The sequence below is a fragment of the Mustelus asterias genome, chromosome 16 (assembly GCF_964213995.1).
Source record: "Mustelus asterias chromosome 16, sMusAst1.hap1.1, whole genome shotgun sequence".
In the NCBI taxonomy this organism is placed as follows: domain Eukaryota; kingdom Metazoa; phylum Chordata; class Chondrichthyes; order Carcharhiniformes; family Triakidae; genus Mustelus; species Mustelus asterias.
The window spans coordinates 33,463,282-33,487,645 of NC_135816.1; the positions used below are offsets into that span (position 1 = coordinate 33,463,282).

Here is a 24,364-nt window from a genome sequence, read left to right on the forward strand (position 1 = left end):
GAGGGAGATCATGGAGTGTGAGCCCATTACTCACTGATCTGTAGCTGGTTCATCAGTGCTGCCATACATTCTATAGCCAGTCTTTGCATCTCAAAGGTTAGGGGGTGCAGGAAGAAGATATGTTCCTGCAATTAATCACAGTTAAATTCTGTGTTTGTGAAGGATTGGACATAGCTGCGACTTTCTCATTGTCAACAGGCTGGTGGTACTCAATATCCAGACTCATGGATTGAGAATGGATCCTTGGATGAAGTGAAAGGGGACAACCAGTACCCACTGGACTATACAACTGCACCCAAAAGAGGGAAGAAGCTGAAATGGAGGAATACAGTCTCCATGGAGCAAAATTTATCTCAAAGAGATGACTGGCAAGATATATGTCTACAAAATGTTTCAGGGAGAAACGTTTTGAGGCCTCAGGTCTTAATCCTTTTAAGACAGCTGAGTCTTAGCCATATTGGAGCACAGTATTTTTAAAAACAGTGGAGGCCCAAAAATAAATGAAATGACTAGCCTAACCAGTGATCCAAGATTATAAACTTCAAGAAAAGCAAATGATTTAAGGAATCATTTCAGGGAATGGTCATTCCAAAGGTGAATTTTAAAGCCTCAGTGGATGAATTTCCACGGGAGCTTCCCAATTTGTCTGTCAGCTTTAGGGGGGAGAAAGCCCCAAAAAATGGATACAGTGAAACCCTGCAAAATTCATCCCTCAATATCTAAATATATTTTTACTAATTCGGCAAAGTTCTTTTGAAGAGTCTAAAAAAACTGAATGATGATTATTATGCTGACCTTTGACCAGGAAGCAGTACAGTAAGGAAAATTTGTAATGCCTACGGAAACTGTAATTATTTTTAAGAATGTTTGAAAAGGACTTCTAAGTTCTTGTGTCAATCTGTTTAGCGTATCTTCACACTTTTTTTTCCCTTTAGGGATCCCCGAGTTCATTATCAGCCCGTTGAACTGAATTATGAACGTGCCTTCCGTTGGACCCGGAGCTCTTGGTCCAGAGGCAGGGACGCTACAACTGAACCACAAGAGCTTCTTTGCATCAATTGCAAAGGGACCAACTGTAATTTTCTGGAAGCAGTGCCCACAGGAAGGAGATTAAGATAGATGTTGTGAGCCCAGAGGTAAAGAAGCTGCAGCAGAGAAGGAACAGAGAAGGCACATTTACAAGGAGCAGTGCTTGTAATAAAGTTAAAACGGACAGAAGCTGATTCAGGGTTAGAGTAGGGATTGTGACATGGACTATTCCACTGCTATGCTTCAGATTTTACAGAACTGATCAGAGCCTTTAACGAGGTTTGTTAAAGGAATCAGATAAAGGAATCTCTGGTACAATTTGTGCTACCAAGTCTGTCATGAACCTCGCTAAGGAGATTTTGCAGGAGTATGCCGTTTGGTGATGAACATCTCCAGGGAACTCAGAAGGAGTGGAGCTACTTTTTCAGGTGACACGAGAACCAAATCCATTGAGTGAGAAACGAGAGATCCAACATACCGGAGGCTGCAGTGAAAAAAACTGTGAAATGGTGCCGCATTTGGGTGGGGAATTATGCAATATTCTCTTGAGATAGACTTTGGCGCATCTACGACTCCATGTGCAATTTATAGTTCGTAAACGTAATTTTCTTGTTAATTCGTGTTTGATTCTGATTTGTGTTAAATTAAAAGTTACAAGTGAAATTTTGTTGGTTCTTTTTCATTGAGGGATCATTCAGTCAATTGGATTATGTTCAATTACGGTTCATCTTTGTTGATTGGAACATTTTTATAAACTGAACCAATTCAATTCAATGTAGTGTAATGTGCTTAACTGCTAATTAATGACAAAAATCCAACAGAGATCAACTTTAATTCAGGGGCAAAGTTTCTAAAGTTTATTTATTTATTAGTGTCACAAGTAGGCTTACATTATCAATGCAATGAAGTTACTGTGAAAATCCCCTCGTTGCCACACTCCAGCGCACTCTGGGTACACTGAAGGAGAATTTAGCATGACCAATGCACCTAACCAGCACATCTTTTGGACTGTGGGCGGAAACCAGAGCACCTGGAAGAAACCCACGCAGACACGGGGAGAACATGCAGAATCTGCACAGACAGTAACACAAGCCTGAATCGAACCCGGATCCCTGACACCGTGAAGAGGAGCCCTACTACTACCTCCAGTTGATTAATGCCTTACTATTAGTTCCCTACATGAGTAATTCATCAGGTGAAACTAGGGATGCCAGTTTCCTTGACTTTGTTCTGAGGGGAGACCCAAGATTATTAATTTATGAGATGTGGGTGTACTGACTAGGCCATCATTTGTGCCCTTAAGAAGGTTCATGGTGAGCTGCCTTTGTGAGCAACTGCTGTTCCTGAAATGTAGGTACATCCGCAGTGCTGCGAGGGAAGGATTTTGATGGACACACTGCTGCCACTGTTCGTCAATGATGCAGGGAGTGAATGTTTATGGAACGGGTACCAATCAAGCGGTCTGCTTTGCCCTGGATGATGTCGAGCTTCTTGAGCGATGTTGGAGCTGCACTCATCTAGGTAAGTGGAGTGTGTTCAATCAAAGTCCTGACTTGTGCCATGTAGATGGTGGCTAGGCTTTTAGGCATCAGGAGGTGAGTTATTCACTTCAGAATACATAGTCGCTGACCTGTTCTTGTGGCCACAATATTTATATGGCTAGTCCAGTTTCAGTTTCTGGTCAATGGTAACCTGGGATGTTGATGTTGGAGGATGCAGTGATGGTAATGCCACTTAATGTCAAGGAGTGATGGTTAGATTCTCTCTTGTTGGAGATGGTCCTTGCCTGGCACTTGTGTGGCATCAATGCTACTTGCCACCCCAAACCTGGCTATTGTCCAAATCTTGCTGCATTTGGACATGGACTGTTTTGGTATCTGAGGAGTAATGGATGGTGCTGAACATTGTGCAGTCATCAGCAAACATCCCTAATTCTTATGATGGTAGGAAGGTCATTGATGAAGATGGTTGGGCTAAGGGCACTACAATTTCTATTGAAGTGGAGAAGTCTTGGAGATTTAACTATTGTTTTTTTAAGTAAGTGAAGACTACATTCTTTGATTTGAGAATCAGTAGCAAGGAGTCATCAACTTAAAACTACTACTGAAAAATGTGAGCACAGAGGTAAGGAAATTCATAGAGCATTATTGACAACCTCAGGATAGCTCACAGCTAATTAAGTACTTTTTGAATTATGCTATAATGTCAAGGAAACTGGCAGCCAATTTGCAAGCTACAAGATCACACAAACAGCAATGAGATAAATGACCAGATTGTCTGTTTATGTGGTATTGATTGAGGATTAGTAACTGTAAAATATTTAAAAGGTCAGGGCAATTCTCCTGCTGCCCAAGATAAACCTCACTGTTCTTTTATTTCAATAGTGTTGTGGCATATTTTACATCTATTTAGAGGCAGGGCCTGAGTGTAAATATCCAGTCAAATGACATTGCAGCACTTCCTCATTAGATGCTCAAGCCTCTCAAGTGGGAATTGAACCCAGGACCTTCTCACTCATGGATAAGCGTGCTAGCACAAAAATGAATTACTTTATGCAGCAATCAATACTTTGCCAAAGGGGAAATGTACTATATACTCTAAACTGAGGAAGATACAGGGCAGTGGAAACAAAGCAAAGCAGTGGAACCTGTTTTGGATTGCTCAAGCAAAGAGCTATCACAGACATAATGAGCCAAATTATCTTTTTTCTGTGCCAAATGGTTCTGTGAGATTCTACATACAACATGTACACATGCCAGGAAAGGTGGGGCAGGGAGCAATTTAGGAGTGTCAGAAAAGTCTCAGCCATCATCAATAGGAACAATGCTTCAGGTTTTGGGAAGAATTGCTCTGGTTGCTGCATGTGGTGATATATTAGATATATAAAATGGCGTGCATTTATGCACCACCGCTCAGGACTTCAGGATTCCCCAGAATACTTCACAGCCAGTGAAGTATCTTTGAAGTTTAATCATTGCTGTAATGTCGGAAATAAGAGTACATACAGTAAGCTCTCACAAACAGCAATGTGATAACGACCAATTAATGTGTTTTAGTTCTGTTAACCCCCAGGGGATAAATATGGGCCAGGACACAGTGGTTACTTCTTAAAGTATTGCGAGGGAACCTTTGGTGTCCGCCTGGGAGAGAATTCAGGGTGTTGATTTCACCTCTTGTTTGAAAAACAGCACCTCCAGCAGTGCAGCACTCCTTCGGTACTGTATTAATATCAGCCTGTATTTTCTTTGCTCAAGTGACATTCAAAAGAGCAAGCTTACAATTTTTGCTCCACACAGCAACCAGTGCAATTCATTTCCCCAAGTGTAATAAAACAAAGATTATTTTGGACATCGTTTAATTCTGAAAAATCGTTTACTGATAAAAGAATCAACCTGGTGTCCAGACTTATCATTTCTTCACAGTTAAATAATTCAGTCTGACTGGTACAGTCATCCACTTAAACTTTAACAAATGTTTCATCCTATTTTAAGGTGGCAGAATTTTGTAATTACTATCTGTGTGTCTGTCTCTCACTCCGACCTCAAGTAATTTAGACAGTGAAATCAATAAATATTTAGGGAGAGTGGAAAAGCACCTTAACAAGTCTGATCATAAATGGGTTATACTGGAATGGGATTGTTTAATTGTTGGTGTTTTAGTAGCAATTAAAAGTAATCCTGTCACTAATCATCTGACAATTAAGTAGTAGCAAAATGCGATGGAAGCAGATTCAATAGTAACTTGATATAGGTCGGCACAGTGACACAGTTGTTGGCACTGCTGACTCACAGCACCAGGGTCCCAGGTTCGAATCCTTGGGTCACTGTCTGTGTGGAGTTTGCACATTCTCTCCGTATCTGCATGGGTTTCCTCCGGGTGCCCCGGTTTCCTCCCACAGTCCAAAGATGTGCGGGTTAGGTTGATTGGCCATGCTAAAAAAATTGCCCCTTCGTGTCCTGTAGGTTAGAGGGATCCTGTAGGTGTCCTGTAGGTTGTAGGTTAGAGGGATTAGCGGGTAAATATATAGGGATAAGGGGGTAGGGCCTGGGTGGGAATGTGGTCGGTGCAGACTCGATGGGCCAAATGGCCTCTTTCTGTACTGTAGGGTTTCTATGATTCTATGACCTGGGTGGGATTATGGTCGGTGCAGACTCAATGGGCTGAATAGCCTCCTTCTGTACTGTAGGATTCTATGAAATATTTTAAGGGAAGCAGTTTAGAGAACTGTGGGGATAGACCAGGGGATTGGGACTACTGGGATAGCTTTAACAAACCACACACAGACAGAAAAGACCAAGTGGCTTAATTCTGCACCGTCACAGGGTTAAGTAATAAATGCTTAACTAATAAATCTAGTACGACTGCTGTTTAGACATTTTCAAACAGCTTCAATTCAACAATCATTTCCCTTGAGCTACAAGTCTCGACAGTGGTCATTCTTGGGCCGTAAGTGATGCTTAACAAGATAACTTTGTCTTTTCCCAGATCATGGGATTTCTGGGTTTTGACAATGAATATTATTGTTGTACGTACATGTGACATTCCAAGTTTGTCAAAAAGTGGGAAATGAAACTAGAAATAGGGAAATGTTGTTAACTTTCCATTTAAGTGACCCCTGTGTTTTAATGTGTACCGGAGATTTCACAATATGTTGCCATGACAGCCATGGTTGCAGCAGGTTCGGGAAAGCAGTATTTGGGCATTAAGCCTGTAACAAACTTTCTCATGCCTACACCTATTAAATATATGAATAAGACAGGGAATGCCAAAGTTCACCAAGAACCCTGCCATTTCATCTCTCTGAGTATCAGTACCTTTTGTCCAAGGAAGAGACTTTTGGTGGAGAGAATGGTGAACGTGTCCCCAGGATTTCCTTCGGTAGTGCTATCTGCAGATGCTGCTTTGCTGACTTCTGTTTGCTTCTTCTGTAGAGAGGAAATATTATTTGATACTTTGAATTAGTGTTTTATATATGCTGAGAGAATTACTTTATTCACAAAATTACAGCCTGCCTGTCGAGTACTGAGCTGTGTGACAGTCAAGTTTTCTGCTGGCTTTGCTACTTAAGAATGGATAAACCAATATGTCACGACACTAAAAATCTGTGGTAAGATTCATTTGCAGGGACCGGTTTATTAGGTCTGTTACCCGTCTCCAATATACAGAATGCCTATTTTTATTTCCTTTCAACATGTGTTCCTCCATCCAATACAAGGTCTGCTTTTTACTTCCATTACCCCCCCCCCCCCCGCCAAAACGGCAGGCGGGACGGGAGAATTCCCCCCATGGAGTCTGGTTCCACATGTATACTGATTTCATCCAGTTCTACTTTTCCTTCACCTCTCTCGATCTCTCCACTTCTTGTGTCACCAGACTATTTAATATCCAGGCCTGGAAAGACACAGTTTCCTCCAGTTAAATACTGGGAAGACTAAACCCTTGCCACAAATTCCAATTCTTTTAATTAATTCCATCTCTCTCTACAGCTGCCAGTCTCAAACTGAGCAATACTGTCACATTCACAGTGTCATAGCCAGTCCTGCTGTGAGGTTCCCAATCTCACATTCTCTTCATCACGAAGAGAACATCCTTCTGCCTCCAATATTGCCTGCTTCTGCTTGCCTGCTGTTGAAATGCACTCATGCCTTTGGCATATACAGACTCAAATTATCCAATACTTTCTCCAGTCTCTCATTCTTTACTCTCTGTAAACTTCAACTCATCTAGATCTTTGATGTATGTATCCTATCCACAATAAAATTAACCTCCCCCTTGCTTTTGTTTATCTGCTTAGGCTCCTTATGCTCCAAAAGCCCCCATTTTCAATTCTTATCTTCATGTTTAAATCCCTGCAGGGCCCTGTCTCTCCCTGTCCCTGCTAACTTTCTCCAGCTACATAGCCCTTCTGAATTCTTCTCTGACTCTTTTGTGTATTCCCCCTTCTCTTCATGCTATCATTGACTCTATGCTCTTTAATTCTCTCTCTCAAACTCCTCTGGCTTTCTAGCTCCCTGTCCTCCTTTAAGATGCTAGTTAAATTCAGATTTGACCAGAAGGGGCAGTGAAAATGACACTGTGCTGATCGTAGAATCCGTACAATGCAGGAGACCATTCAGCCCATCGAGCCTGCACTGACAACGATCCCACCCAGGTGCTATCCCCGTAACTCCACGTATTTACCCTGATAGTGTCAGGGGGGATTAAGGGCAATTTAGCATGGCCAATCAACCTCATTCGCGCATTTTTGGATTGTGGGAGGGAACAGGAGCACCCAGAGGAAACCCATGCAGATATGGGGAGAACGTGCAAACTCCACACAGTCACCCGAGGTCACAATCGAACCTGGGTCCTTGACGCTGTGAGGCGGCAGTGCTAACCACTGTGCTGCCCTAAACACCTGAATTTATCTGACATGTGAGTGCTCAGTGTTAAAACTGGGTGCCTGGTATCAAAATTCCTTACCGAAAACGATTGTAAAAGTTCTTCTGGAACAAAAGGCTGAATTACAAATGTTCTGAAATGCTGTGTGCTGGCTATGCACCATCACAAATACAAAACTATTACCAGAACACAAGTTGTACCTTAGCCCCTCCTTTTCCTGCTCCCTTTTTGCCTTTCTTTCCTCCAGTTTTCTTGGTAGATTGTGAGGACTTTGCTTTTTTTGCTGGTGGTGGGGTGATGATAGCTTCGAGCTTTCCTTTAGATCCTCGCTTCTTGGACAATAGTTCCGGATGAATGTTAGGTAAGACACCTCCACTAGCAATAGTGACACCTTTCAGCAGCTATAGGGAGAGATTAAACAGTAGAGCTATGATTCCACTTTTACAATAAACCACGTTGTTACTAATTTCCATCAGATTGAACAAAGTGCGCTTGTGTTCAATATCAACTAGGCACCACAGAAATTATTGCTCTGTTTAGGCACAAAATTAAATGTTGTGCGGTCGTAAAACCAGAACAGTGACACCCATCAAATTTTCACAGCCTACCCAGCATTGTCAACACAAGGTCACCATCATGACTCTACTTAAACAGGCTAACAGAAATTTAGAGTAGGATGTTCGAAAGGATTCGTACATACGTCAAGGCACTAAAGAAGAAAGTCTACATGGCACAAACACATCAGTCGTGGCTCTCTGGTTCAAAAACTGCATTGTACAGTATATCATTTATAGTATAATGATGATCATATGAACAACATTTTGAGGCACTTTCAAGAAGGGTTATTCTTGTACAAAAAAGGAAAGCACGCCTAACTGAAGTGTGGCAACTATAAATAACAGTTGTAAGTGTGATTAATGCATTGGGTTTTAAGAAAGTTCTAAAAGCTAAAGTCTCCAGTTTAGGAACCTCTGCTGCAGAAGTCTTCACCATAACAAATGAAAACACCACAATGGTTGCAAGGCCTTTCCCAAGGATTAACATGACAATTTCAGGTCTTTGTGATAAATCCAAATTCAACCACCTCAGGTTTTTGTTGTGGAACACTGAACACGATAGAGCTCATTTACATTTGTTTAGTGTGGGGATGCGGTGGCATAGTGGCATTGTTGCTGGACTAGTAAACCAAAGACCTAGGGTAATGGTCTAGAGACCCACATTCAAATCCCACCATGGCAGATGGTGAAATGTGAATTCAATAAAAAAATCTGGAATTAAAAGTCTAATGATGACCATGAAACAGTTGCCGACTGTTGTAAAAGCCCATTTGGTTCACACCAGGCAGCCTGCCTTAATGGCTATAGTCCAGTGGCTCTGAAACAATACTTTTCACTGTATACCAATATATGTGACAATAATAAATCAAATAAAAAATAATGTTCTTTAGGGAAGGAAATCTGCCATCCTTATCTGGCCTACGTGTGATCCAGACCCACAGCAATGCGGTTGGGCAATAATTGCTGGCCCAGCCAGCAATGCCCACATCCCATGAACGAAAAGAGAGTTTGGGTCAGTTTCCTCCTGTGCTACCTCAGAAATTACAGAAAACATACCTGGTTCAGTTCTTCATCATTTGCAATCGCCAACAGAATGTGCCTGGGAGTAACTCTTCCCTTCTTATTATCCCGAGCTGCATTACCAGCGAGTTCCAAAATTTCAGCTGGAAGATAAACAATTTGTTTCAGTTATCATAGCCAATGGAATAATCTTGTTTGAAATGCAGAACAAAGGAAGACTGGCATTGGCAACCAGAAGACTCACATATAGTACGCCCATCTCACTCAGTGGAAAGTAATTCATTGATTTGCTCACCTAAGACTCAATTATCCTCATATTAATGTGCAAATGTTAATAAGGTTAGAACCTACAGAGGCCTTCCTATTTGTGTAATAAGTAAGCTGTAACTTTGCTTAAAGGAAATAAAATTGAAAAATCCAAACTTGTGTTCATCGTATGCAGCAAAATTTGCAAATTGCTTTTAATCTAGTTTAGCAATACACAGACACTCAAAACTAAAGGCCTGCAGTCTCCTGTCATTATCCTCTCAGTAACTGCTATTTAAAACTCTCGTTAATAAGTTTACAATGTGCACAATGGGACAAAATTACAATCCACCCCATAATTTTATTTTACATGCAATACATGGTACTATTAATTCATATTGAAGCCCAGTGTAACGTTTGATAACATTGTTGAGACGAGACAGAAATAATACATTTTCTGGGAGATGGCAGGGTTGATCGCACACTCATGAGCTTTTAAATCTAAAATTAACAGATGAACCTTGATCCCCCAGAAGAATAGTGCTCATTTTTAAACTTAAAAGGAAGTCCAGAACAAACTAAGTTTTAGACTCGAAACATCTATGTTGAGAATGGCTCTAAAAATCATGCTAAATTCTCCCTCAGTGTTACCCGAACAGGCGCCGGAACGTGGCGACTAGGGGATTTTCACAGTAACTTCACTGCAGTGTTAATGTAAACCTACTTGTCACTAATAAATAAACTTTACTTTAACTTTTATTTTAGCAGCAGGATAAAGATTCCTCATGATGTACCAAAGGGCCTCTTGCTTTGCAGCAAAACTCGAATGGCTATGACCTCTTGGCTCAGACACATTCACTGACAGCAGTGGCTCAGTGTTGCATTTAACAGTGAGTGGCCAGGGCCAGGGTGGCAGTAGCTAGATTCAAATTAGATTAAAAGCAACCTTTGAGAAGAGTGGTCCTTCGTATCTAGACAGGAGATCAATGAAGTGAATAGAGGGACGTGGTTGAAATGGGGTGTCTACTTCTGACCAAAGGAAACCTCCCAGGTGGAGGGAATGTGTTAAAGGGCCATCCCAACATGGCTCCCCTTTATTTTCCAGCCCCCCACCCCCTCCCCCCTCACTGCTTCTACGCCCAACAACTCAGGGGCTGGAAAAATCCCGTCCCTAAGACTTTGAGAATGCTACAACAAAAACAGTCCAAACTGTTAGCTGGATTGACGGTGCTAAATTGCCCCTTGGTGTTCTAAGATGTGTAGATTAGGTTGATTAGCCATGGGAAATGTGTGGGATTATGGGGTTAGGGCAGGGGAGAGGGTCTGGGTAAGATACTCTGTCAAAGAGTCGATGCAGACACGATAGGCCAAATGGCCTCTTCTGCACTATAGGGATTCTATGAAAATCTAAGAACTAAACCACTAAAGGAGGCAATACTAAAATAAAGTGTTGTTCCTAATTTCTTGGCATTTTACACCAGCAATCGCTCCGCAAGATCATACACGTAAATCCCACCATCAATACTGATATTTGGCTGAATGTCTCAGATTATTTTACATTACGTTTGATCTCCATAGAATGGTTGGCTTAAACTCTGCTTTCACGCTTGTTCTTTTGTAAGCCTGGAAGAATTTTTGACTCACCGGTCAGATACTCTAGAACCGCAGCCATGTACACTGGAGCACCAACACCAATTCTGTATTTAGGGTGCCCTTTCTTTATGTAACGCAACATTCTTCCTACAGGGAAAATAACACCAGCTTTTGCAGACCGAGAAATCTTGGTCGTTTTCTTCTTTCCTCCTCTGCTGGACATGATGATCACAATGACCTACACAGACTTAAAAAAAAAACACTTGTCAAAATTTGCTTCACGTCTAATGTCCTTTCGGGAAGGAAATCTGCTGTCTTTACTTGGTATGGCCTACACGTGACTCAGACCCACAGATTCTCAAATACCCTCTGAAATAGAGGGCAGTTAGAGATGGGCAATAAATGCTGACCCAGCCAGTGACGCCCACATCTTAGAAAAATTAATGTTAAAAAAAATCTATATTCAAATCTACATATTGCTAACTGTCAGATGTTTAGCAAAGTTTTCATGTTGTTTAATGTTAATTAAAATATATAAGAATTTAGTTTTAAGTTCTGTCACCCAAGTAAACAAAGTCCGCGAACCGAATAATCTTTCCTATGTAAATGAAAAGTCACCAAAGATGACTTTTGGAGACTCCCGGTTTTTCATAGAAATCATCATAGAAACCCTACAGTGCAGAAGGAGGCCATTTGGCCCATTGAGTCTGCACCGACCACAATCCCACCCAGGCCCTACCCCCACATATTTACCTGCTAATCCCTCTAACCTACGCATCTCAGGACACTAAGGGGCAATTTTTAACCTGGCCAATCAACCTAACCCGCACATCTTTGGACTGTGGGAGGAAACCGGAGCACCCGGAGGAAACCCACGCAGACACGAGGAGAATGTGCAAACTCCACACAGATAGTGACCCGAGCCGGGAATCGAACCCAGGTCCCTGGAGCTGTGAAGCAGCAGTGCTAACCACTGTGCTACCGTGCCGCCGCCCTTTATAAGGAAAGCAGCAGGTTTCCCAGTTCCAATTCTCTTCCTGCAGCTAGTGGTACACTAAGGCAGATTTTCGGCTGTTTCCATATCTAGTAATTCCTGGAACAGGTCGCTAGTCCGTCGCCAGGTGCTTATAGCTTGAGGGTGCCACTCACATCAAGTGTGGTTGACCAGGAGTCTGTCCCAGCTATTAGATTGTTTGGAAGGATTTGCAGGTTGACACTATACCTGTTCGACAAGGTTATGAATGCACCTTTCTTGGCTATCAACTTCTGGGGTGGGACTCAAAGCTGGAGCTGCTGACTCAGAGGCAGGGACACTACCCACTGTGCCACAAGATCTTCATAGCAACAAGCTTATTCTTCCTCAATGTCCACCATTTTAAGCAACGATACTAGAAGGAATTGGATAACATAGGAAAACCTCCAATCAGGTCTTTTATTTTTGCTAGATTTAGGCAACAGTAGAGTTAGAAATTCCAAATGTTTATGAGCTCAATGTCAACCAGTCACACCACTGAAGATACGTTGGGAAAAAAAAGACAATGGGCGGAATTTTACGAGAATGATTCTAAGTGTCCAGCTAGCGTGAAAATGGGAAAGTTCCTGGTCCAATTTTTGGGCGAGGTTTCACAGCCAATCTTACGTACTTAGACATTGAAAATGTGGGCTAGACTGTTTCTAGCTGCTGCAGGCAGTGGGCTGAGCTTAATTCACCAGTTGGCCTGCAGAGACAGCTTTTGCGCATGCACAGGCCCGGGCAATGCCAAGGTGCCATGGTGGCACTGCCAGGTTGGCACTGCCCAAGGGCCCTTGGTCTGCCCCGGGGTGTCAATGGCCTCCGGTTTCATTGGGGAGGTCAACATGACTGTCCCCCTGTTAATGGGGAACAGGCGTTTTTCTCGCCAGAGAGAACGTCTCCCGGTGAGGCCATAAAGGCGAGTGAGCCTGGACGATTGAGTGCCGGGCTCACTAAACAGATGCAGATGAACATTACAATAAATTTGAATAATTTATTCTGCCTTTTGCCCATTTCCAGCAAGGGGCAGACCTCGCTAGAAATCCGGCTCTCATAAGGTCCCGGCCAATATTTCATCTGCCCAAATTGGCTGCTACTTCTCTGCAACTTAATGGCCCAATTTTGCTGAAATAAATGGTGTTGTATGATGCAGACAATTATTAACATGTAAATCAATCAGCAACTTGTGATGAGGAAGAGATAAAATTGTGAATAACGTCACAGGTTGCAGGGTGATTTGCGGCACTCCATGACAAAACAGAAAAATGCAACACCAAGAAGATTTAACGATTGAGAAATAAGGATGATTTTTGAATAATGGTTTATGGTCGTGTGCACCCCTAACAATTTATTACCCATCCCCAATTACCCTCGAGAAAGTGGTGGTGGACTGTCTTCCTGAACCACTGCAATCCATGTCATGTTGGTACACCCAAGTTATGGTAAAACAGTTCCTGGAATTTGACCCAATGAGGATGGAGAAGGAGCAATATAGTTCAAAGTCAGGATGAATTGGAGGGAAACTTGCAGGTAAGTGATATGGTATTCCCAAATACCTACTGCCCTTGTTCTTCCAGATAATAGAGGACACAGTTTTGGAAGATGCTGCTGCAGGAGCATTAGCAAATGGCTATAGTGCATCTTGATGGCACATACTGAACCCACCATGTGCTGGTGGTGAAGGGAGTGAATACTTGAAGCGATGGATGGGGTGCTGGCCAAGCAGGCTGCTGTATCTTGGATGTTGTCAAACTTTGAGTGTAGCGACGCTCGTTCAGCTAAGTAGAGGTTATTCAGTCACACTCTTGAATCATAGAATCACGACAGTGCAGAAGGAGGCCATTCGGCCCATCAATCCCATCCAGGCCCTATATATCCCCGTAACCCCATATATTTACCTTGTTAATCCCACCCAATACTAAAGGGCAATTTAGCATGGCCAATAAACCTAACTCGCACATTTTTGGAGTGTGGAAGGAAACCAGAACACCCGGAGGAAACACATGCAGACACGGGGAGAATGCGCAAACTCCACACAGTCACCCAAGCCGGAATTGAACCCAGCTCCCTGGTGCCGTGAGGCAGTAGTGCTAACCACAGTGCCACCCATGACTTGTGTCTTGTTGACTTGAAAGACTTTCAGGAATCAGGTGAGATACACGTCACAGAATATGTCAATAGCTGAGAGTGTGGTGGAGACAGATACAATCCGGGCTACAAGCAGAATTGAATAAGCACTTGAAAAGAAAACAATTGAAGGGCAATGGGGAAAGGGTGGGAATGTGGTATTAGCATAATTGCTTTTGCAGAGAGCCAGCACAGACACAATGCCCTGAAGTGCCGCCTACTGTGCTGTGTAGGCATTCTATGATTCATCAGGCGTGCAGAGCAAGGGAATCTGTTTACTTTGTGAATCTGCATCTGCTGAAACTTATAAAGCAGACTTGTTTTTCAACAATGCAAGTCTCCAGGGTCTCTGCTACTCCTGCAGGTGTAGAGCACCTTTGACAGAGAAAAATATTGCTCCACACTTCATAGAGGCAAGTTAAAATTGAACATGAACCCAAATTGGATGAGGAGTGCGGTCAAAGAGATGGGTTCACGAAGAGCTGTAATGGAGGAAAAGGGAAGCAATTTCAGAGAATGAGACATAGGAACTGGGGAAAGTTTGGGTTGTGTGGGACTGGGTGAGTTGCAGAAACATAGAGGGCTGCAGTTCCCAATGGAATGAAATGCAAGGGCAACAAATTTCAACACGCAAGAGTTGAGAGAATCCAAATTTGGTGTAGGATGGGATTTGGCAGCAAAGTTAAAGTCTAAATGGAAGTCGAGCAAGGAAATCAATGGAGTAATCGGACCAGAAGGTGACAAAGGTATGATAGCTGGTTCAACAGCAGAATGTCAATGTATTTATTAACTGTGTTTAAGTTTGTTTAGCAAAAATGAGTCACATAATTCAGCTGACCGGTTCATATGAAGCTTGTTGACTCATAGGAAACAATGAACTCAGCTGTCATTGCCCTAAGCCTGGTTTGCCACATGCAAACTCGTGTCAATTCATATTGCAACTCAGCCCTATGACTATGAGCTACCATTTTCAGTATTGAACTAATACTAACCATCTTGCAATGAATAATAGTGGTTAAAGCAAATCAAATCAAGAATGAACCTGCTGCTCTTATTTTGTTCTACTGTCATTTCATTACTGTCATCATTCTGACTTGCAAACATATCAGCGTTCCTTCACTGTCGCTGGATTAAAATCTTGGAGCTCCCTCTCTAACAGCACTGTGGGAATACCCACACCTCAGGGACTGCATCGGTTCAAGAAGGCAACTCACCACCACCTTCTCAAGGGCAACTTGGAATAGGCCCTGCTCAGTTGGACAGATGCAGGACCTTAGTAGTCAGTGGAAAGGAGGCTCTTGCTTGAAGAGCAGCGAGAGATGTCTGAGTTCCCTGCAGTAGTGACTGCTCCTTGCCATACGGCCCAGATACAGTGGCTGCCGTTGCCATACAGCTCAGATACAGTGACTGCCCCTGCCATACGGCCCAGATACAGTGACTGTGCCTGCCATACGGCCAAGATACAGTGACTGCCCCTGCCATACGGCCCAGATACAGTGACTGCCCCCTGCCATACGGCCAAGATACAGTGACTGCCCCTGCCATACGGCCAAGACACAGTGACTGCCCCTGCCATACGGCCAAGATACAGTGACTGCCCCTGCCATACGATCCAGATACAGTGACTGCCCCTGCCATACGGCCCAGATACAGTGACTGCCCCTGCCATACGGCCCAGATACAGTGACTGCCCCCTGCCATACGGCCCAGATACAGTGACTGCCCCTGCCATACGGCCAAGATACAGTGACTGCCCCTGCCATACGGCCAAGATACAGTGACTGCCCCTGCCATACGATCCAGATACAGTGACTGCCCCTGCCATACGGCCCAGATACAGTGACTGTCCCTGCCATACGGCCCAGATACAGTGACTGCCCCTGCCATACGGCCCAGATACAGTGACTGTCCCTGCCATACGATCCAGATACAGTGACTGCCCCTGCCATACGGCCCAGATACAGTGACTGTCCCTGCCATACGGCCCAGATACAGTGACTGCCCCTGCCATACGGCCAAGATACAGTGACTGCCCCTGCCATACGATCCAGATACAGTGACTGCCCCTGCCATACGGCCCAGATACAGTGACTGCCCCTGCCATACGGCCCAGATACAGTGACTGCCCCTGCCATACGGCCCAGATACAGTGACTGCCCCTGCCATACGGCCCAGATACAGTGACTGCCCCTGCCATACGGCCCAGATACAGTGACTGCCCCATTATACGGCCCAGATACAGTGGCTGCCGTTGCCATACAGCCCAGATACAGTGACTGCCCCTGCCATACGGCCCAGATACAGTTACTACCCCTGCCATACGGCCCAGATACAGTTACTACCCCTGCCATACGACCCAGATACAGTGACTGACCCATCATACGACCCAGATACAGTGACTGACCCATCATACGGCCCAGATACAGTGACTGCCCCTGCCATACGGCCCAGATACAGTGACTGCCCTCACCATACGGCCCAGATACAGTGATTACCCCATCATACGGCCCAGATACAGTGACTGCCCTCACCATACGGCCCAGATACAGTGACTGCCCTCACCATACGGCCCAGATACAGTGACTGCCCTCACCATACGGCCCAGATACAGTGACTGCCCTGCCATACGGCCCAGATACAGTGACTGCCCTCACCATACGGCCCAGATACAGTGACTGCCCTCACCATACGGCCCAGATACAGTGACTGCCCTCACCATACGGCCCAGATACAGTGATTGTCCTGCCATACGGCCCAGATACAGTGACTGCCCCTGCCATACGGCCCAGATACAGTGACTGCCCCTGCCATACAGCCCAGATGCAGTGACTGCCCTCACCATACGGCCCAGATACAGTGACTGCCCCTGCCATACGGCCCAGATACAGTTACTACCCCTGCCATACGGCCCAGATACAGTGACTGCCCCCTGCCATACGGCCCAGATACAGTGACTGCCCCCTGCCATACGGCCCAGATACAGTGACTGCCCCCTGCCATACGGCCAAGATACAGTGACTGCCCCATTATACGGCCCAGATACAGTGACTGCCCCATTATATGGCCCAGATACAGTGACTGCCCCATTATACGGCCCAGATACAGTGACTGCCCCATTATACGGCCCAGATACAGTGGCTGCCGTTGCCATACAGCCCAGATACAGTGACTGCCCCATTATACGGCCCAGATACAGTGACTGCCCTCACCATACGGCCCAGATACAGTGACTACCCTGCCATACAGCCCAGATACAGTGACCGCCCCTGCCACACGGCCAAGATACTGAGACTACCCCTGCCTAAAGGTGGCCGACCACGTCAGCCATTCCATTGTATGGATTATCAACCCGGTCACTAGAGTGTCTTCTTGTTTTAACTGTGCACTATGTTCCTTCGTCAACAACATGTGAAGAAATACTCTTTAAGCCATCCGTGAGACACTCCTTCTATTGATGGTGGAAGAAGAAAAGCGGTTTGAGGTAGTGACAGAGACCAAAAGGTGCCTCTAGACAGATGTGATTTCTTCATTGGTGGTAATACTTTAGATGTTCCAGGTTGCGTCTCCAATTGACATTTTAGTACATTTATGTCAAAGTGGGTTCTGTGCATTGCCATCATCCTGTGTCAAAGGGCTCAAATGATCCCTAATGTTCATGGCATCTTGGTGAGATAGGTAGACCACCATGAGGACTCTTGCCGAAGTGTATTAAAGGTGGTATTTGACCGATCCGTGTACTTGAATTGTGTACTGATGAGCCCAATGGCTTGCTGAATGGTTGTCCTCTTCAGCGGGTGACAATCAGGTGAGTAACCATCTCTACAAGAGGTCCATCCATAGATCAGGTGAGAGGGGTGGGTTCAGGCATGGGGGGAAGTAAAAAGCTGCGACAGCCTGAATTTGTGAAGGATGAAACTGCAGTGAATTGAATGCAAAACATGGAGAAAGTACTTGTTGTGATCACAGACAAATTGAACTTTGAAGGATTAGGAACTCTTCCTGTTCCATCTGTCTAGGCAGTGAGTGAGTGCTTTGATGGTCACAGAGGTGCAATCGATGATGGACTACACCTAAGGAATCCAGCAATGGTGGAGAAATCCAAATGACCTCTGTGCCTGCGAGGTCTCATCTGCTGTTAATGTAATGTACACTGTCCAGCTCTGGCAAAGAGGACATCAGTGAACTGTGAGATGCAGTGAAGTGGAACTGTCTGCATGATGCCATTCAGGTTCCCAGTTCATCTTTGCAAAGTGCCAGAGGTGCAAGACAACAATGGTTTTGCTGGTAGTGGCACCAGTGCTGAGGTCTTCAACTCAACAACAAGGGCACAGACACCTGTAATCATCTGCCTGGTGAGTCCCAGTCTCCAATGGCACTGGTTCCTTATCATCTCATAGTAGCTCCATCTTTATTTGTAGATGCTATGCTGAGGACATGATCACCTTCATTTCCTTTGTGTTCCTTGTCTCTCTTCTCTGCCCTCCTGAGTCCCAAGGCTGTATCCTGCCTGCTGAGGACCTTGCTCCTCATTGCTACCAGGCCCATAATTCGAAGGTTGTGCCCACATTGCAAGCTGCAGCCTTCCTTATGGTCACTGGCAACCCAATTGCCCTTGGCAGTCTTCCATCCAGATTTTCTGCTCCCCATAGAACCATAGAAAATTACAGCTCAGAAACAGGCCTTTTGGCCCTTCTTGTCTGTGCTGAACCATTTTATGCCTAGTCCCACTGACCTGCACTTGGACCATATCCCTCCACACCCCTCTCATCCATGAACCCGTCCAAGTTTTTCTTAAATGTTAAAAGTGACCCCGCATTTACCACTTTATCCGGCAGCTCATTCCACACTCCCACCACTCTCTGCGTGAAGAAGCCCCCCCTAATATTCCCTTTAAACTTTTCTCCTTTCACCCTTAACCCATGCCCTCTGGTTTTTTTCTCCCCTAGCCTCAGCGGAAAAAGCCTGCTTGCATTCACTCTATCTATACCCATCAAAATCTTATACACCTCTATCAAATCTCCCCTCAATCTTCTACGCTCCAGGGAATAAAGTCCCAACCTATTCAATCTCTCTTTGTAACTCAGCTTCTCAAGTCCCGGCAACATCCTTGTGAACCTTCTCTGCACTCTTTCAATCTTATTTACATCCTTCCTGTAACGAGGTGACCAAAACTGTACACAATACTCCAAATTCGGCCTCACCAATGCCTTATATAACCTTACCATAACACTCCAACTTTTATACTTGATACTCCGATTTATAAAGGCCAATGTACCAAAGGCACTCTTTACGACCCTATCCACCTGTGTCGTCACTTTTAGGGAATTCTGTACCTGTATTCCCAGATCCCTCTGTTCAACTGCACTCTTCAGAGTCCTACCATTTACCCTGTACGTTCTTCTTTGGTTTGTCCTTCCAAAGTGCAATATCTCACACTTGTCTGTGTTAAATTCCATTTGCCATTTTTCAGCCCATTTTTCTAGTTGGTCCAAATCCCTCTGCAAGCTTTGAAAACCTTCCTCACTGTCCACTACACCTCCAATCTTTGTATCATCAGCAAACTTGCTGATCCAATTTACCACATTATCATCCAGGTCATTGATATAGATGACAAACAACAATGGACCCAACACCGATCCCTGCGGCACACCACTAGTCACAGGCCTCCACTCAGAGAAGCAATCCTCCACAACCACTCTCTGGCTTCTTCCATTGAGCCAGTGTCTAATCCAATTTACTACCTCCCCATGTAGCGACTGAACCTTCCTAACTAACCTCCCATGAGGGACCTTGTCAAAGGCCTTGCTGAAATCCAGGTAGACAACATCCACCGCCTTCTCTTCATCCACTTTCCTGGTAACCTCCTCGAAAAACTCTAATAGATTGGTCAAACATGACCTACCACGCACAAAGCCATGTTGACTCTCCCTAATAAGTCCCTGTCTATCCAAATATTTGTAGATCCTATCCCTTATCACACCTTCCAATAACTTGCCCACCACCGACGTCAAACTTACTGGCCGATAATTTCCCGGATTTCTTTTGGAACCTTTTTTAAACAACGGAACAACATGAGCCACCCTCCAATCATCCCTAAATCATCCCTAAAAGTGACGTCACAGGTGGATAGGGTCGTAAAGAGTGCCTTTGGTACATTGGCCTTTATAAATGATGCCAGGAGGGTGACCATTCCCCACCAATAACAAGTGCTTACCATCCACTCTCCCATCACTTGCACTGTGCCAAGGGCACATGTTTCCCAATGCCTGAGTTCCCCTCAGAGTCATTCACCTTCTTGTGGGTCTGAAGTAACCTCCTGGAGCAGCCATTATTGGTTCCCCACTTTGTGCCCATTTCACTTCACCTGGTCAGCCCACTCAGTGCATGCAGCAGATGTTCCCTCACAAAAATTTCAACAACTACATGAGCAAGTTGTGAATTAGCTTAACTGACCTCACTCGGGGGTCAGTTGGGATTGTGATGGTGCCGTCCTCCGGTGAACATGTGCTGGGCATGGTTTCAGAAAACCAAGCGCCAACCAACACCAATATTTTCAGTCCCTATCTGCAAACATTCCCACCCTCCATGGGACCTGAAAATTCAGTCTTCTATTTATTTGAAATGTTAAACTGATACCTCATCTGCCAGATTAAAAATCCAAGTGGACCATGCAAAATGTACAGTAGCCTCCCAGCAGCCTGTTTAGTATTCATTCACTTTAATTAATATATTAAAAAGCTAGTGTAGTTTGTGGGTCCTTACTGTATACAAAATGGCTAGTGGATTTAAATTACACAGCAGCAAAAACTACACTTCAGAATAATTGTGTGTGAAGTAGATTGCTGTGTTCAGTGCAATTGAAATTGCAGAATGCCCTAACTGATGTGAGATGGTACTATATAAGAGCCATTTCCTTCCTTCAAAGATTTGTTAATTTGAATGAGTTTCAGTTTTCTGTAATTCAATGACCACTCTTTAAAGCTAAATCAATTCTTCCATTTCAATACTCCAGTATTGTCCAAAGACATCTTATATTAAATACTTATTTTTAATGCAGTTGATCGCATTCACAATTGTCTCCCTCCAGCAATGTCCACATTTGTCAATCTATGTTAGATAATATAAAGCTGAAGGCACCCCAGTTTACCATTTACCCAAACCCTAACTTCAGTGTTCCCAATGTTTCACTTGTTTTCAGCATTGCACTGAATAACACCAAGATCTACTTTTTAAAAACAACAACAAAAATAATTGGAAAACACCCAGAATCAATTGCTAACTTCTCATAATAATTAGGCAAACTTTAACTTTCATGAGCATGGGAGGGAAATCTCAGCCTTGTCCCTTCCACCACTAGAATAAAAAACAACTAGTGCATTTTTAAAAGGATCATAAAATATAATGAGAGCAAGCCATGTCCGTACTCTGGTTTAAGATAATAATCTGTTGAACAATTGCCATAGCAAGTCATTAAACTTGAATGGACATAACATAACTTTCCCCTTCACAAGAATGAAATCTGTGAGTCAACAAGCAAAATAACCAGCTTTTTTTCCTTTCTGATGAAGCAGAACAGTGCCTAGTATCTGCTGAATTACTTGATCTCTGCCAGGGTAGCAGAAGAAATACCATAAATACCATATATCGCCCATAAGATCAAAACAATAGGCAATGGGGAGAAGTATCAGGCAGCACCGGTCACTATCTCAATCATAAACCCCATTGTTCAAGGTGGTTCAGACGACACACCAAGGGTGTTTATCGATATAATCTGATCTACAAAAAAGCCGCAGAGTCTCCAGCATACACACTTGTGCCAGTCTTACAATGCCACCCAGTACATAGATGGCAGTAGGAAACTTTGCCCAAATATTGCAGTTGTTCCACTATGCACACAAGCTAAAAGTCAAGATTGGGTCATGTGCTCCCACAGCTTTTCCAGCTTGTATCACTACAATGACCATTAAAAGTTTTATGCAAAATTTGAGCAATGTAAATGGGTTCTCCAAGCCCTTGTGGGAATTCTGGCATGAAGCTACAACCCACGCTGCATATTCCCCATGAGGGCAAAAAAATGCAAGAGGAGATAAAAAAAAACCCTCAGCAAATATAACAACAGGATATATTGTTTAAAAAATGGGTTCAGATAACAATTGATTCTTATTAACTGCAAGCATGTGGGCGGCATGGCGGTTAGCACTGCTGCCTCACGATTCCTGGCTTGGGTCACTTTCTGTGTGGTGTTTGCACATTCTCCCTGTGTCTGCGTGGATTTTCTCCCACAGTGCAAAGATGTGCAGGTCAGGTGGATTGGCCATGCTAAATTGCCCGAGTATCAGGGAGACTAGCTAGGGTAAGCGCATGGGGTTATGGGGATAGGACCTGGTCAGTGCAGACACGATGGGCTGAATGGCCTCCTCCTGTGCTGTCGGATTCTAAGCATTTTTACGACACAGCCGCCACCCAACATTTTATACCATTTAAAAAATCTTATAGGCTCTTAAAACAGTCAACAAAAGATGATTCAAAACCGGTGTCAACCGTAATTATTGGCTTGGAGGAAGGGAAGTGGGTGTTTCATTTCATCACATGTTTTTAAAAAGGAAACAACTTGAGACTTCCAGAAAAAGGTATAAAAGGGCATAAATCAACGGGGTGGGGAAGAGGCAGCATTACAATGAAACTATCCCGTGGGACCAGTGACAATTGAGGAATAGTTCAATAACCCAGGGCACAAATGTACAGGTCATTTCGCTGATAAGTCATCTGATGACATATACTATTTGCAGGTACAATATTCGACACGCCTTGATTCTGATGGCTGCCAAAGACAACGCCCTGACAGATTTTGACATGCTCTCTTCACCCATGAAAAATAACACCTGAACGTTTGGCATGGACAGACAGAGAGAGAGAGCGCTAGGTTTATCTGTTCAATCAGCTCCCTGGATGTTACACTGCAACTGCAGGGATCTGTGTGCCGGATCAAGTTTATAATCATTTTCCGCTTTGTTTTTTTACTCAAAGCCTTTCCTTGAGAGAAGGGAACAAGTTTGACGCCTGTTGCTAAGTAACGGGACACACAACCAACCTTTGGAATGTGGTTTCAGAACCACTTCGGGCACAATCTTGTGATTGGAACCGATAACAGCAATGAAAGTAGCAATTTTGGAAACAAGACGATGACATCCAGGAGAACATTGAAACATCAATTCATCCAAATATTTATATTAAAAAAGCCACTTTAATTTAGACAGAAACAGCGGCTACTGTGAAGAATGTGGATTAGAAAGTAGGCGAAATAGCACTGAAATGACAAGATGCTGCAATATCTTTACATGGCTCTCCCTCCAACCTTTCCACAGAAACATTCCTCTCTATTACAGGAAATGCGGCAATCGGCCCGTGCCTGCAGATAAAATGAAATATTTACAGCCGGATCCACTCCAGTGTTTAGAATGGGTTTTTTTTATTGTAGTGCAGCATTTTTACCGCACAATAAATACACCGGTACCGCGGGGTTGCAACATTAAAAATATCAATCGCTTGGCAATTTCCGGGTTCGCACGGAGGGTTGTTAAAAACATCCGTTTCTTTTTTGTTTAAAACAAGCGGTCGGTAAACTGAGCTGCAGAAATTTCCTTGCAGAAAGGAGATAGCTGGAGAGTCCAGCCTATCTTCTGCAACCGGCAGGGAAACAAGGTTGGATTTGATGATTGGGAGGGGGTAAAAATGATCCAAAAACCACCCAGGTTGGAGCTAGACAACCCTAAAGATTACATTCCAACCTGCAACATACAACGTCAGGCCTCCCATGATAGTTATCTGCACAAGTCTCGTTTTTCTCCCCCCACCGTCTCAACTCATTTGCAAGCTAAAACTCTAAAGGGCGCAGGGAAGCAGCGTGAGAATGGGCATGCTGGCTCTATGATTACGAGGAAATGAAGTGTAGAAACAATGTCAATCACTTACAATGACACAGTAACAATATGTCTCCTTTGCAGAAAACAGCAGCTCAGCTCCGAGTGGGCAGTGGTAGACTGGCCCACAATACTGCGCGCTAAGCAGGCGAGCTGCCACTCAGAGCCTCTGGCTCATCCTCCCCGGTACATGTGGTGCACGTAGACCTGCACTCAGCCAAACACACCCACCAGAGGCAGGTTCACTTTGCCATCACGTCGGATTGCGCACCGTCCCTTCCACGATTCGCCAGAATGCAACAGAGAAGCACCGTGCACTCACTGATTTAGCTGTTATTCTCGGAAGGAGAATGTAGACAGTTCTGAATCGGTGCCTAAAATGACACGGATGTCTGTATTCAGATTTTTTTCAAAACCCCCCAGATTTTAAATATGGCGAATTCTGCACTGTAGGGATGTTATGGTCCTGTGTAAATACT

At 44.1% G+C, this 24,364-nt stretch overlaps 1 protein-coding gene across 2 annotated transcripts in view; it reads right to left on the reverse strand.

Annotated features, from left to right (window-relative positions):
* Nucleotides 1-24,123, reverse strand: part of macroh2a1 (macroH2A.1 histone) — a 49,148-nt gene extending 25,025 nt beyond the window's left edge. The window contains exons 1-5 of one of the 2 annotated variants that reach the window (XM_078230879.1): nucleotides 23,938-24,123; nucleotides 10,878-11,073; nucleotides 9,024-9,130; nucleotides 7,611-7,811; nucleotides 5,844-5,954 (exon numbers count right to left, since the gene is read on the reverse strand). In XM_078230879.1, coding sequence (XP_078087005.1) covers nucleotides 5,844-5,954; nucleotides 7,611-7,811; nucleotides 9,024-9,130; nucleotides 10,878-11,049 — 591 coding nt within the window. In that variant the 5' untranslated portion in view covers nucleotides 11,050-11,073; nucleotides 23,938-24,123. The remainder of the gene's footprint in view (nucleotides 1-5,843; nucleotides 5,955-7,610; nucleotides 7,812-9,023; nucleotides 9,131-10,877; nucleotides 11,074-23,937) is intronic. The other variant, XM_078230878.1, reaches the window with a different exon arrangement.
* Nucleotides 24,124-24,364: the final 241 nt, after the last annotated feature.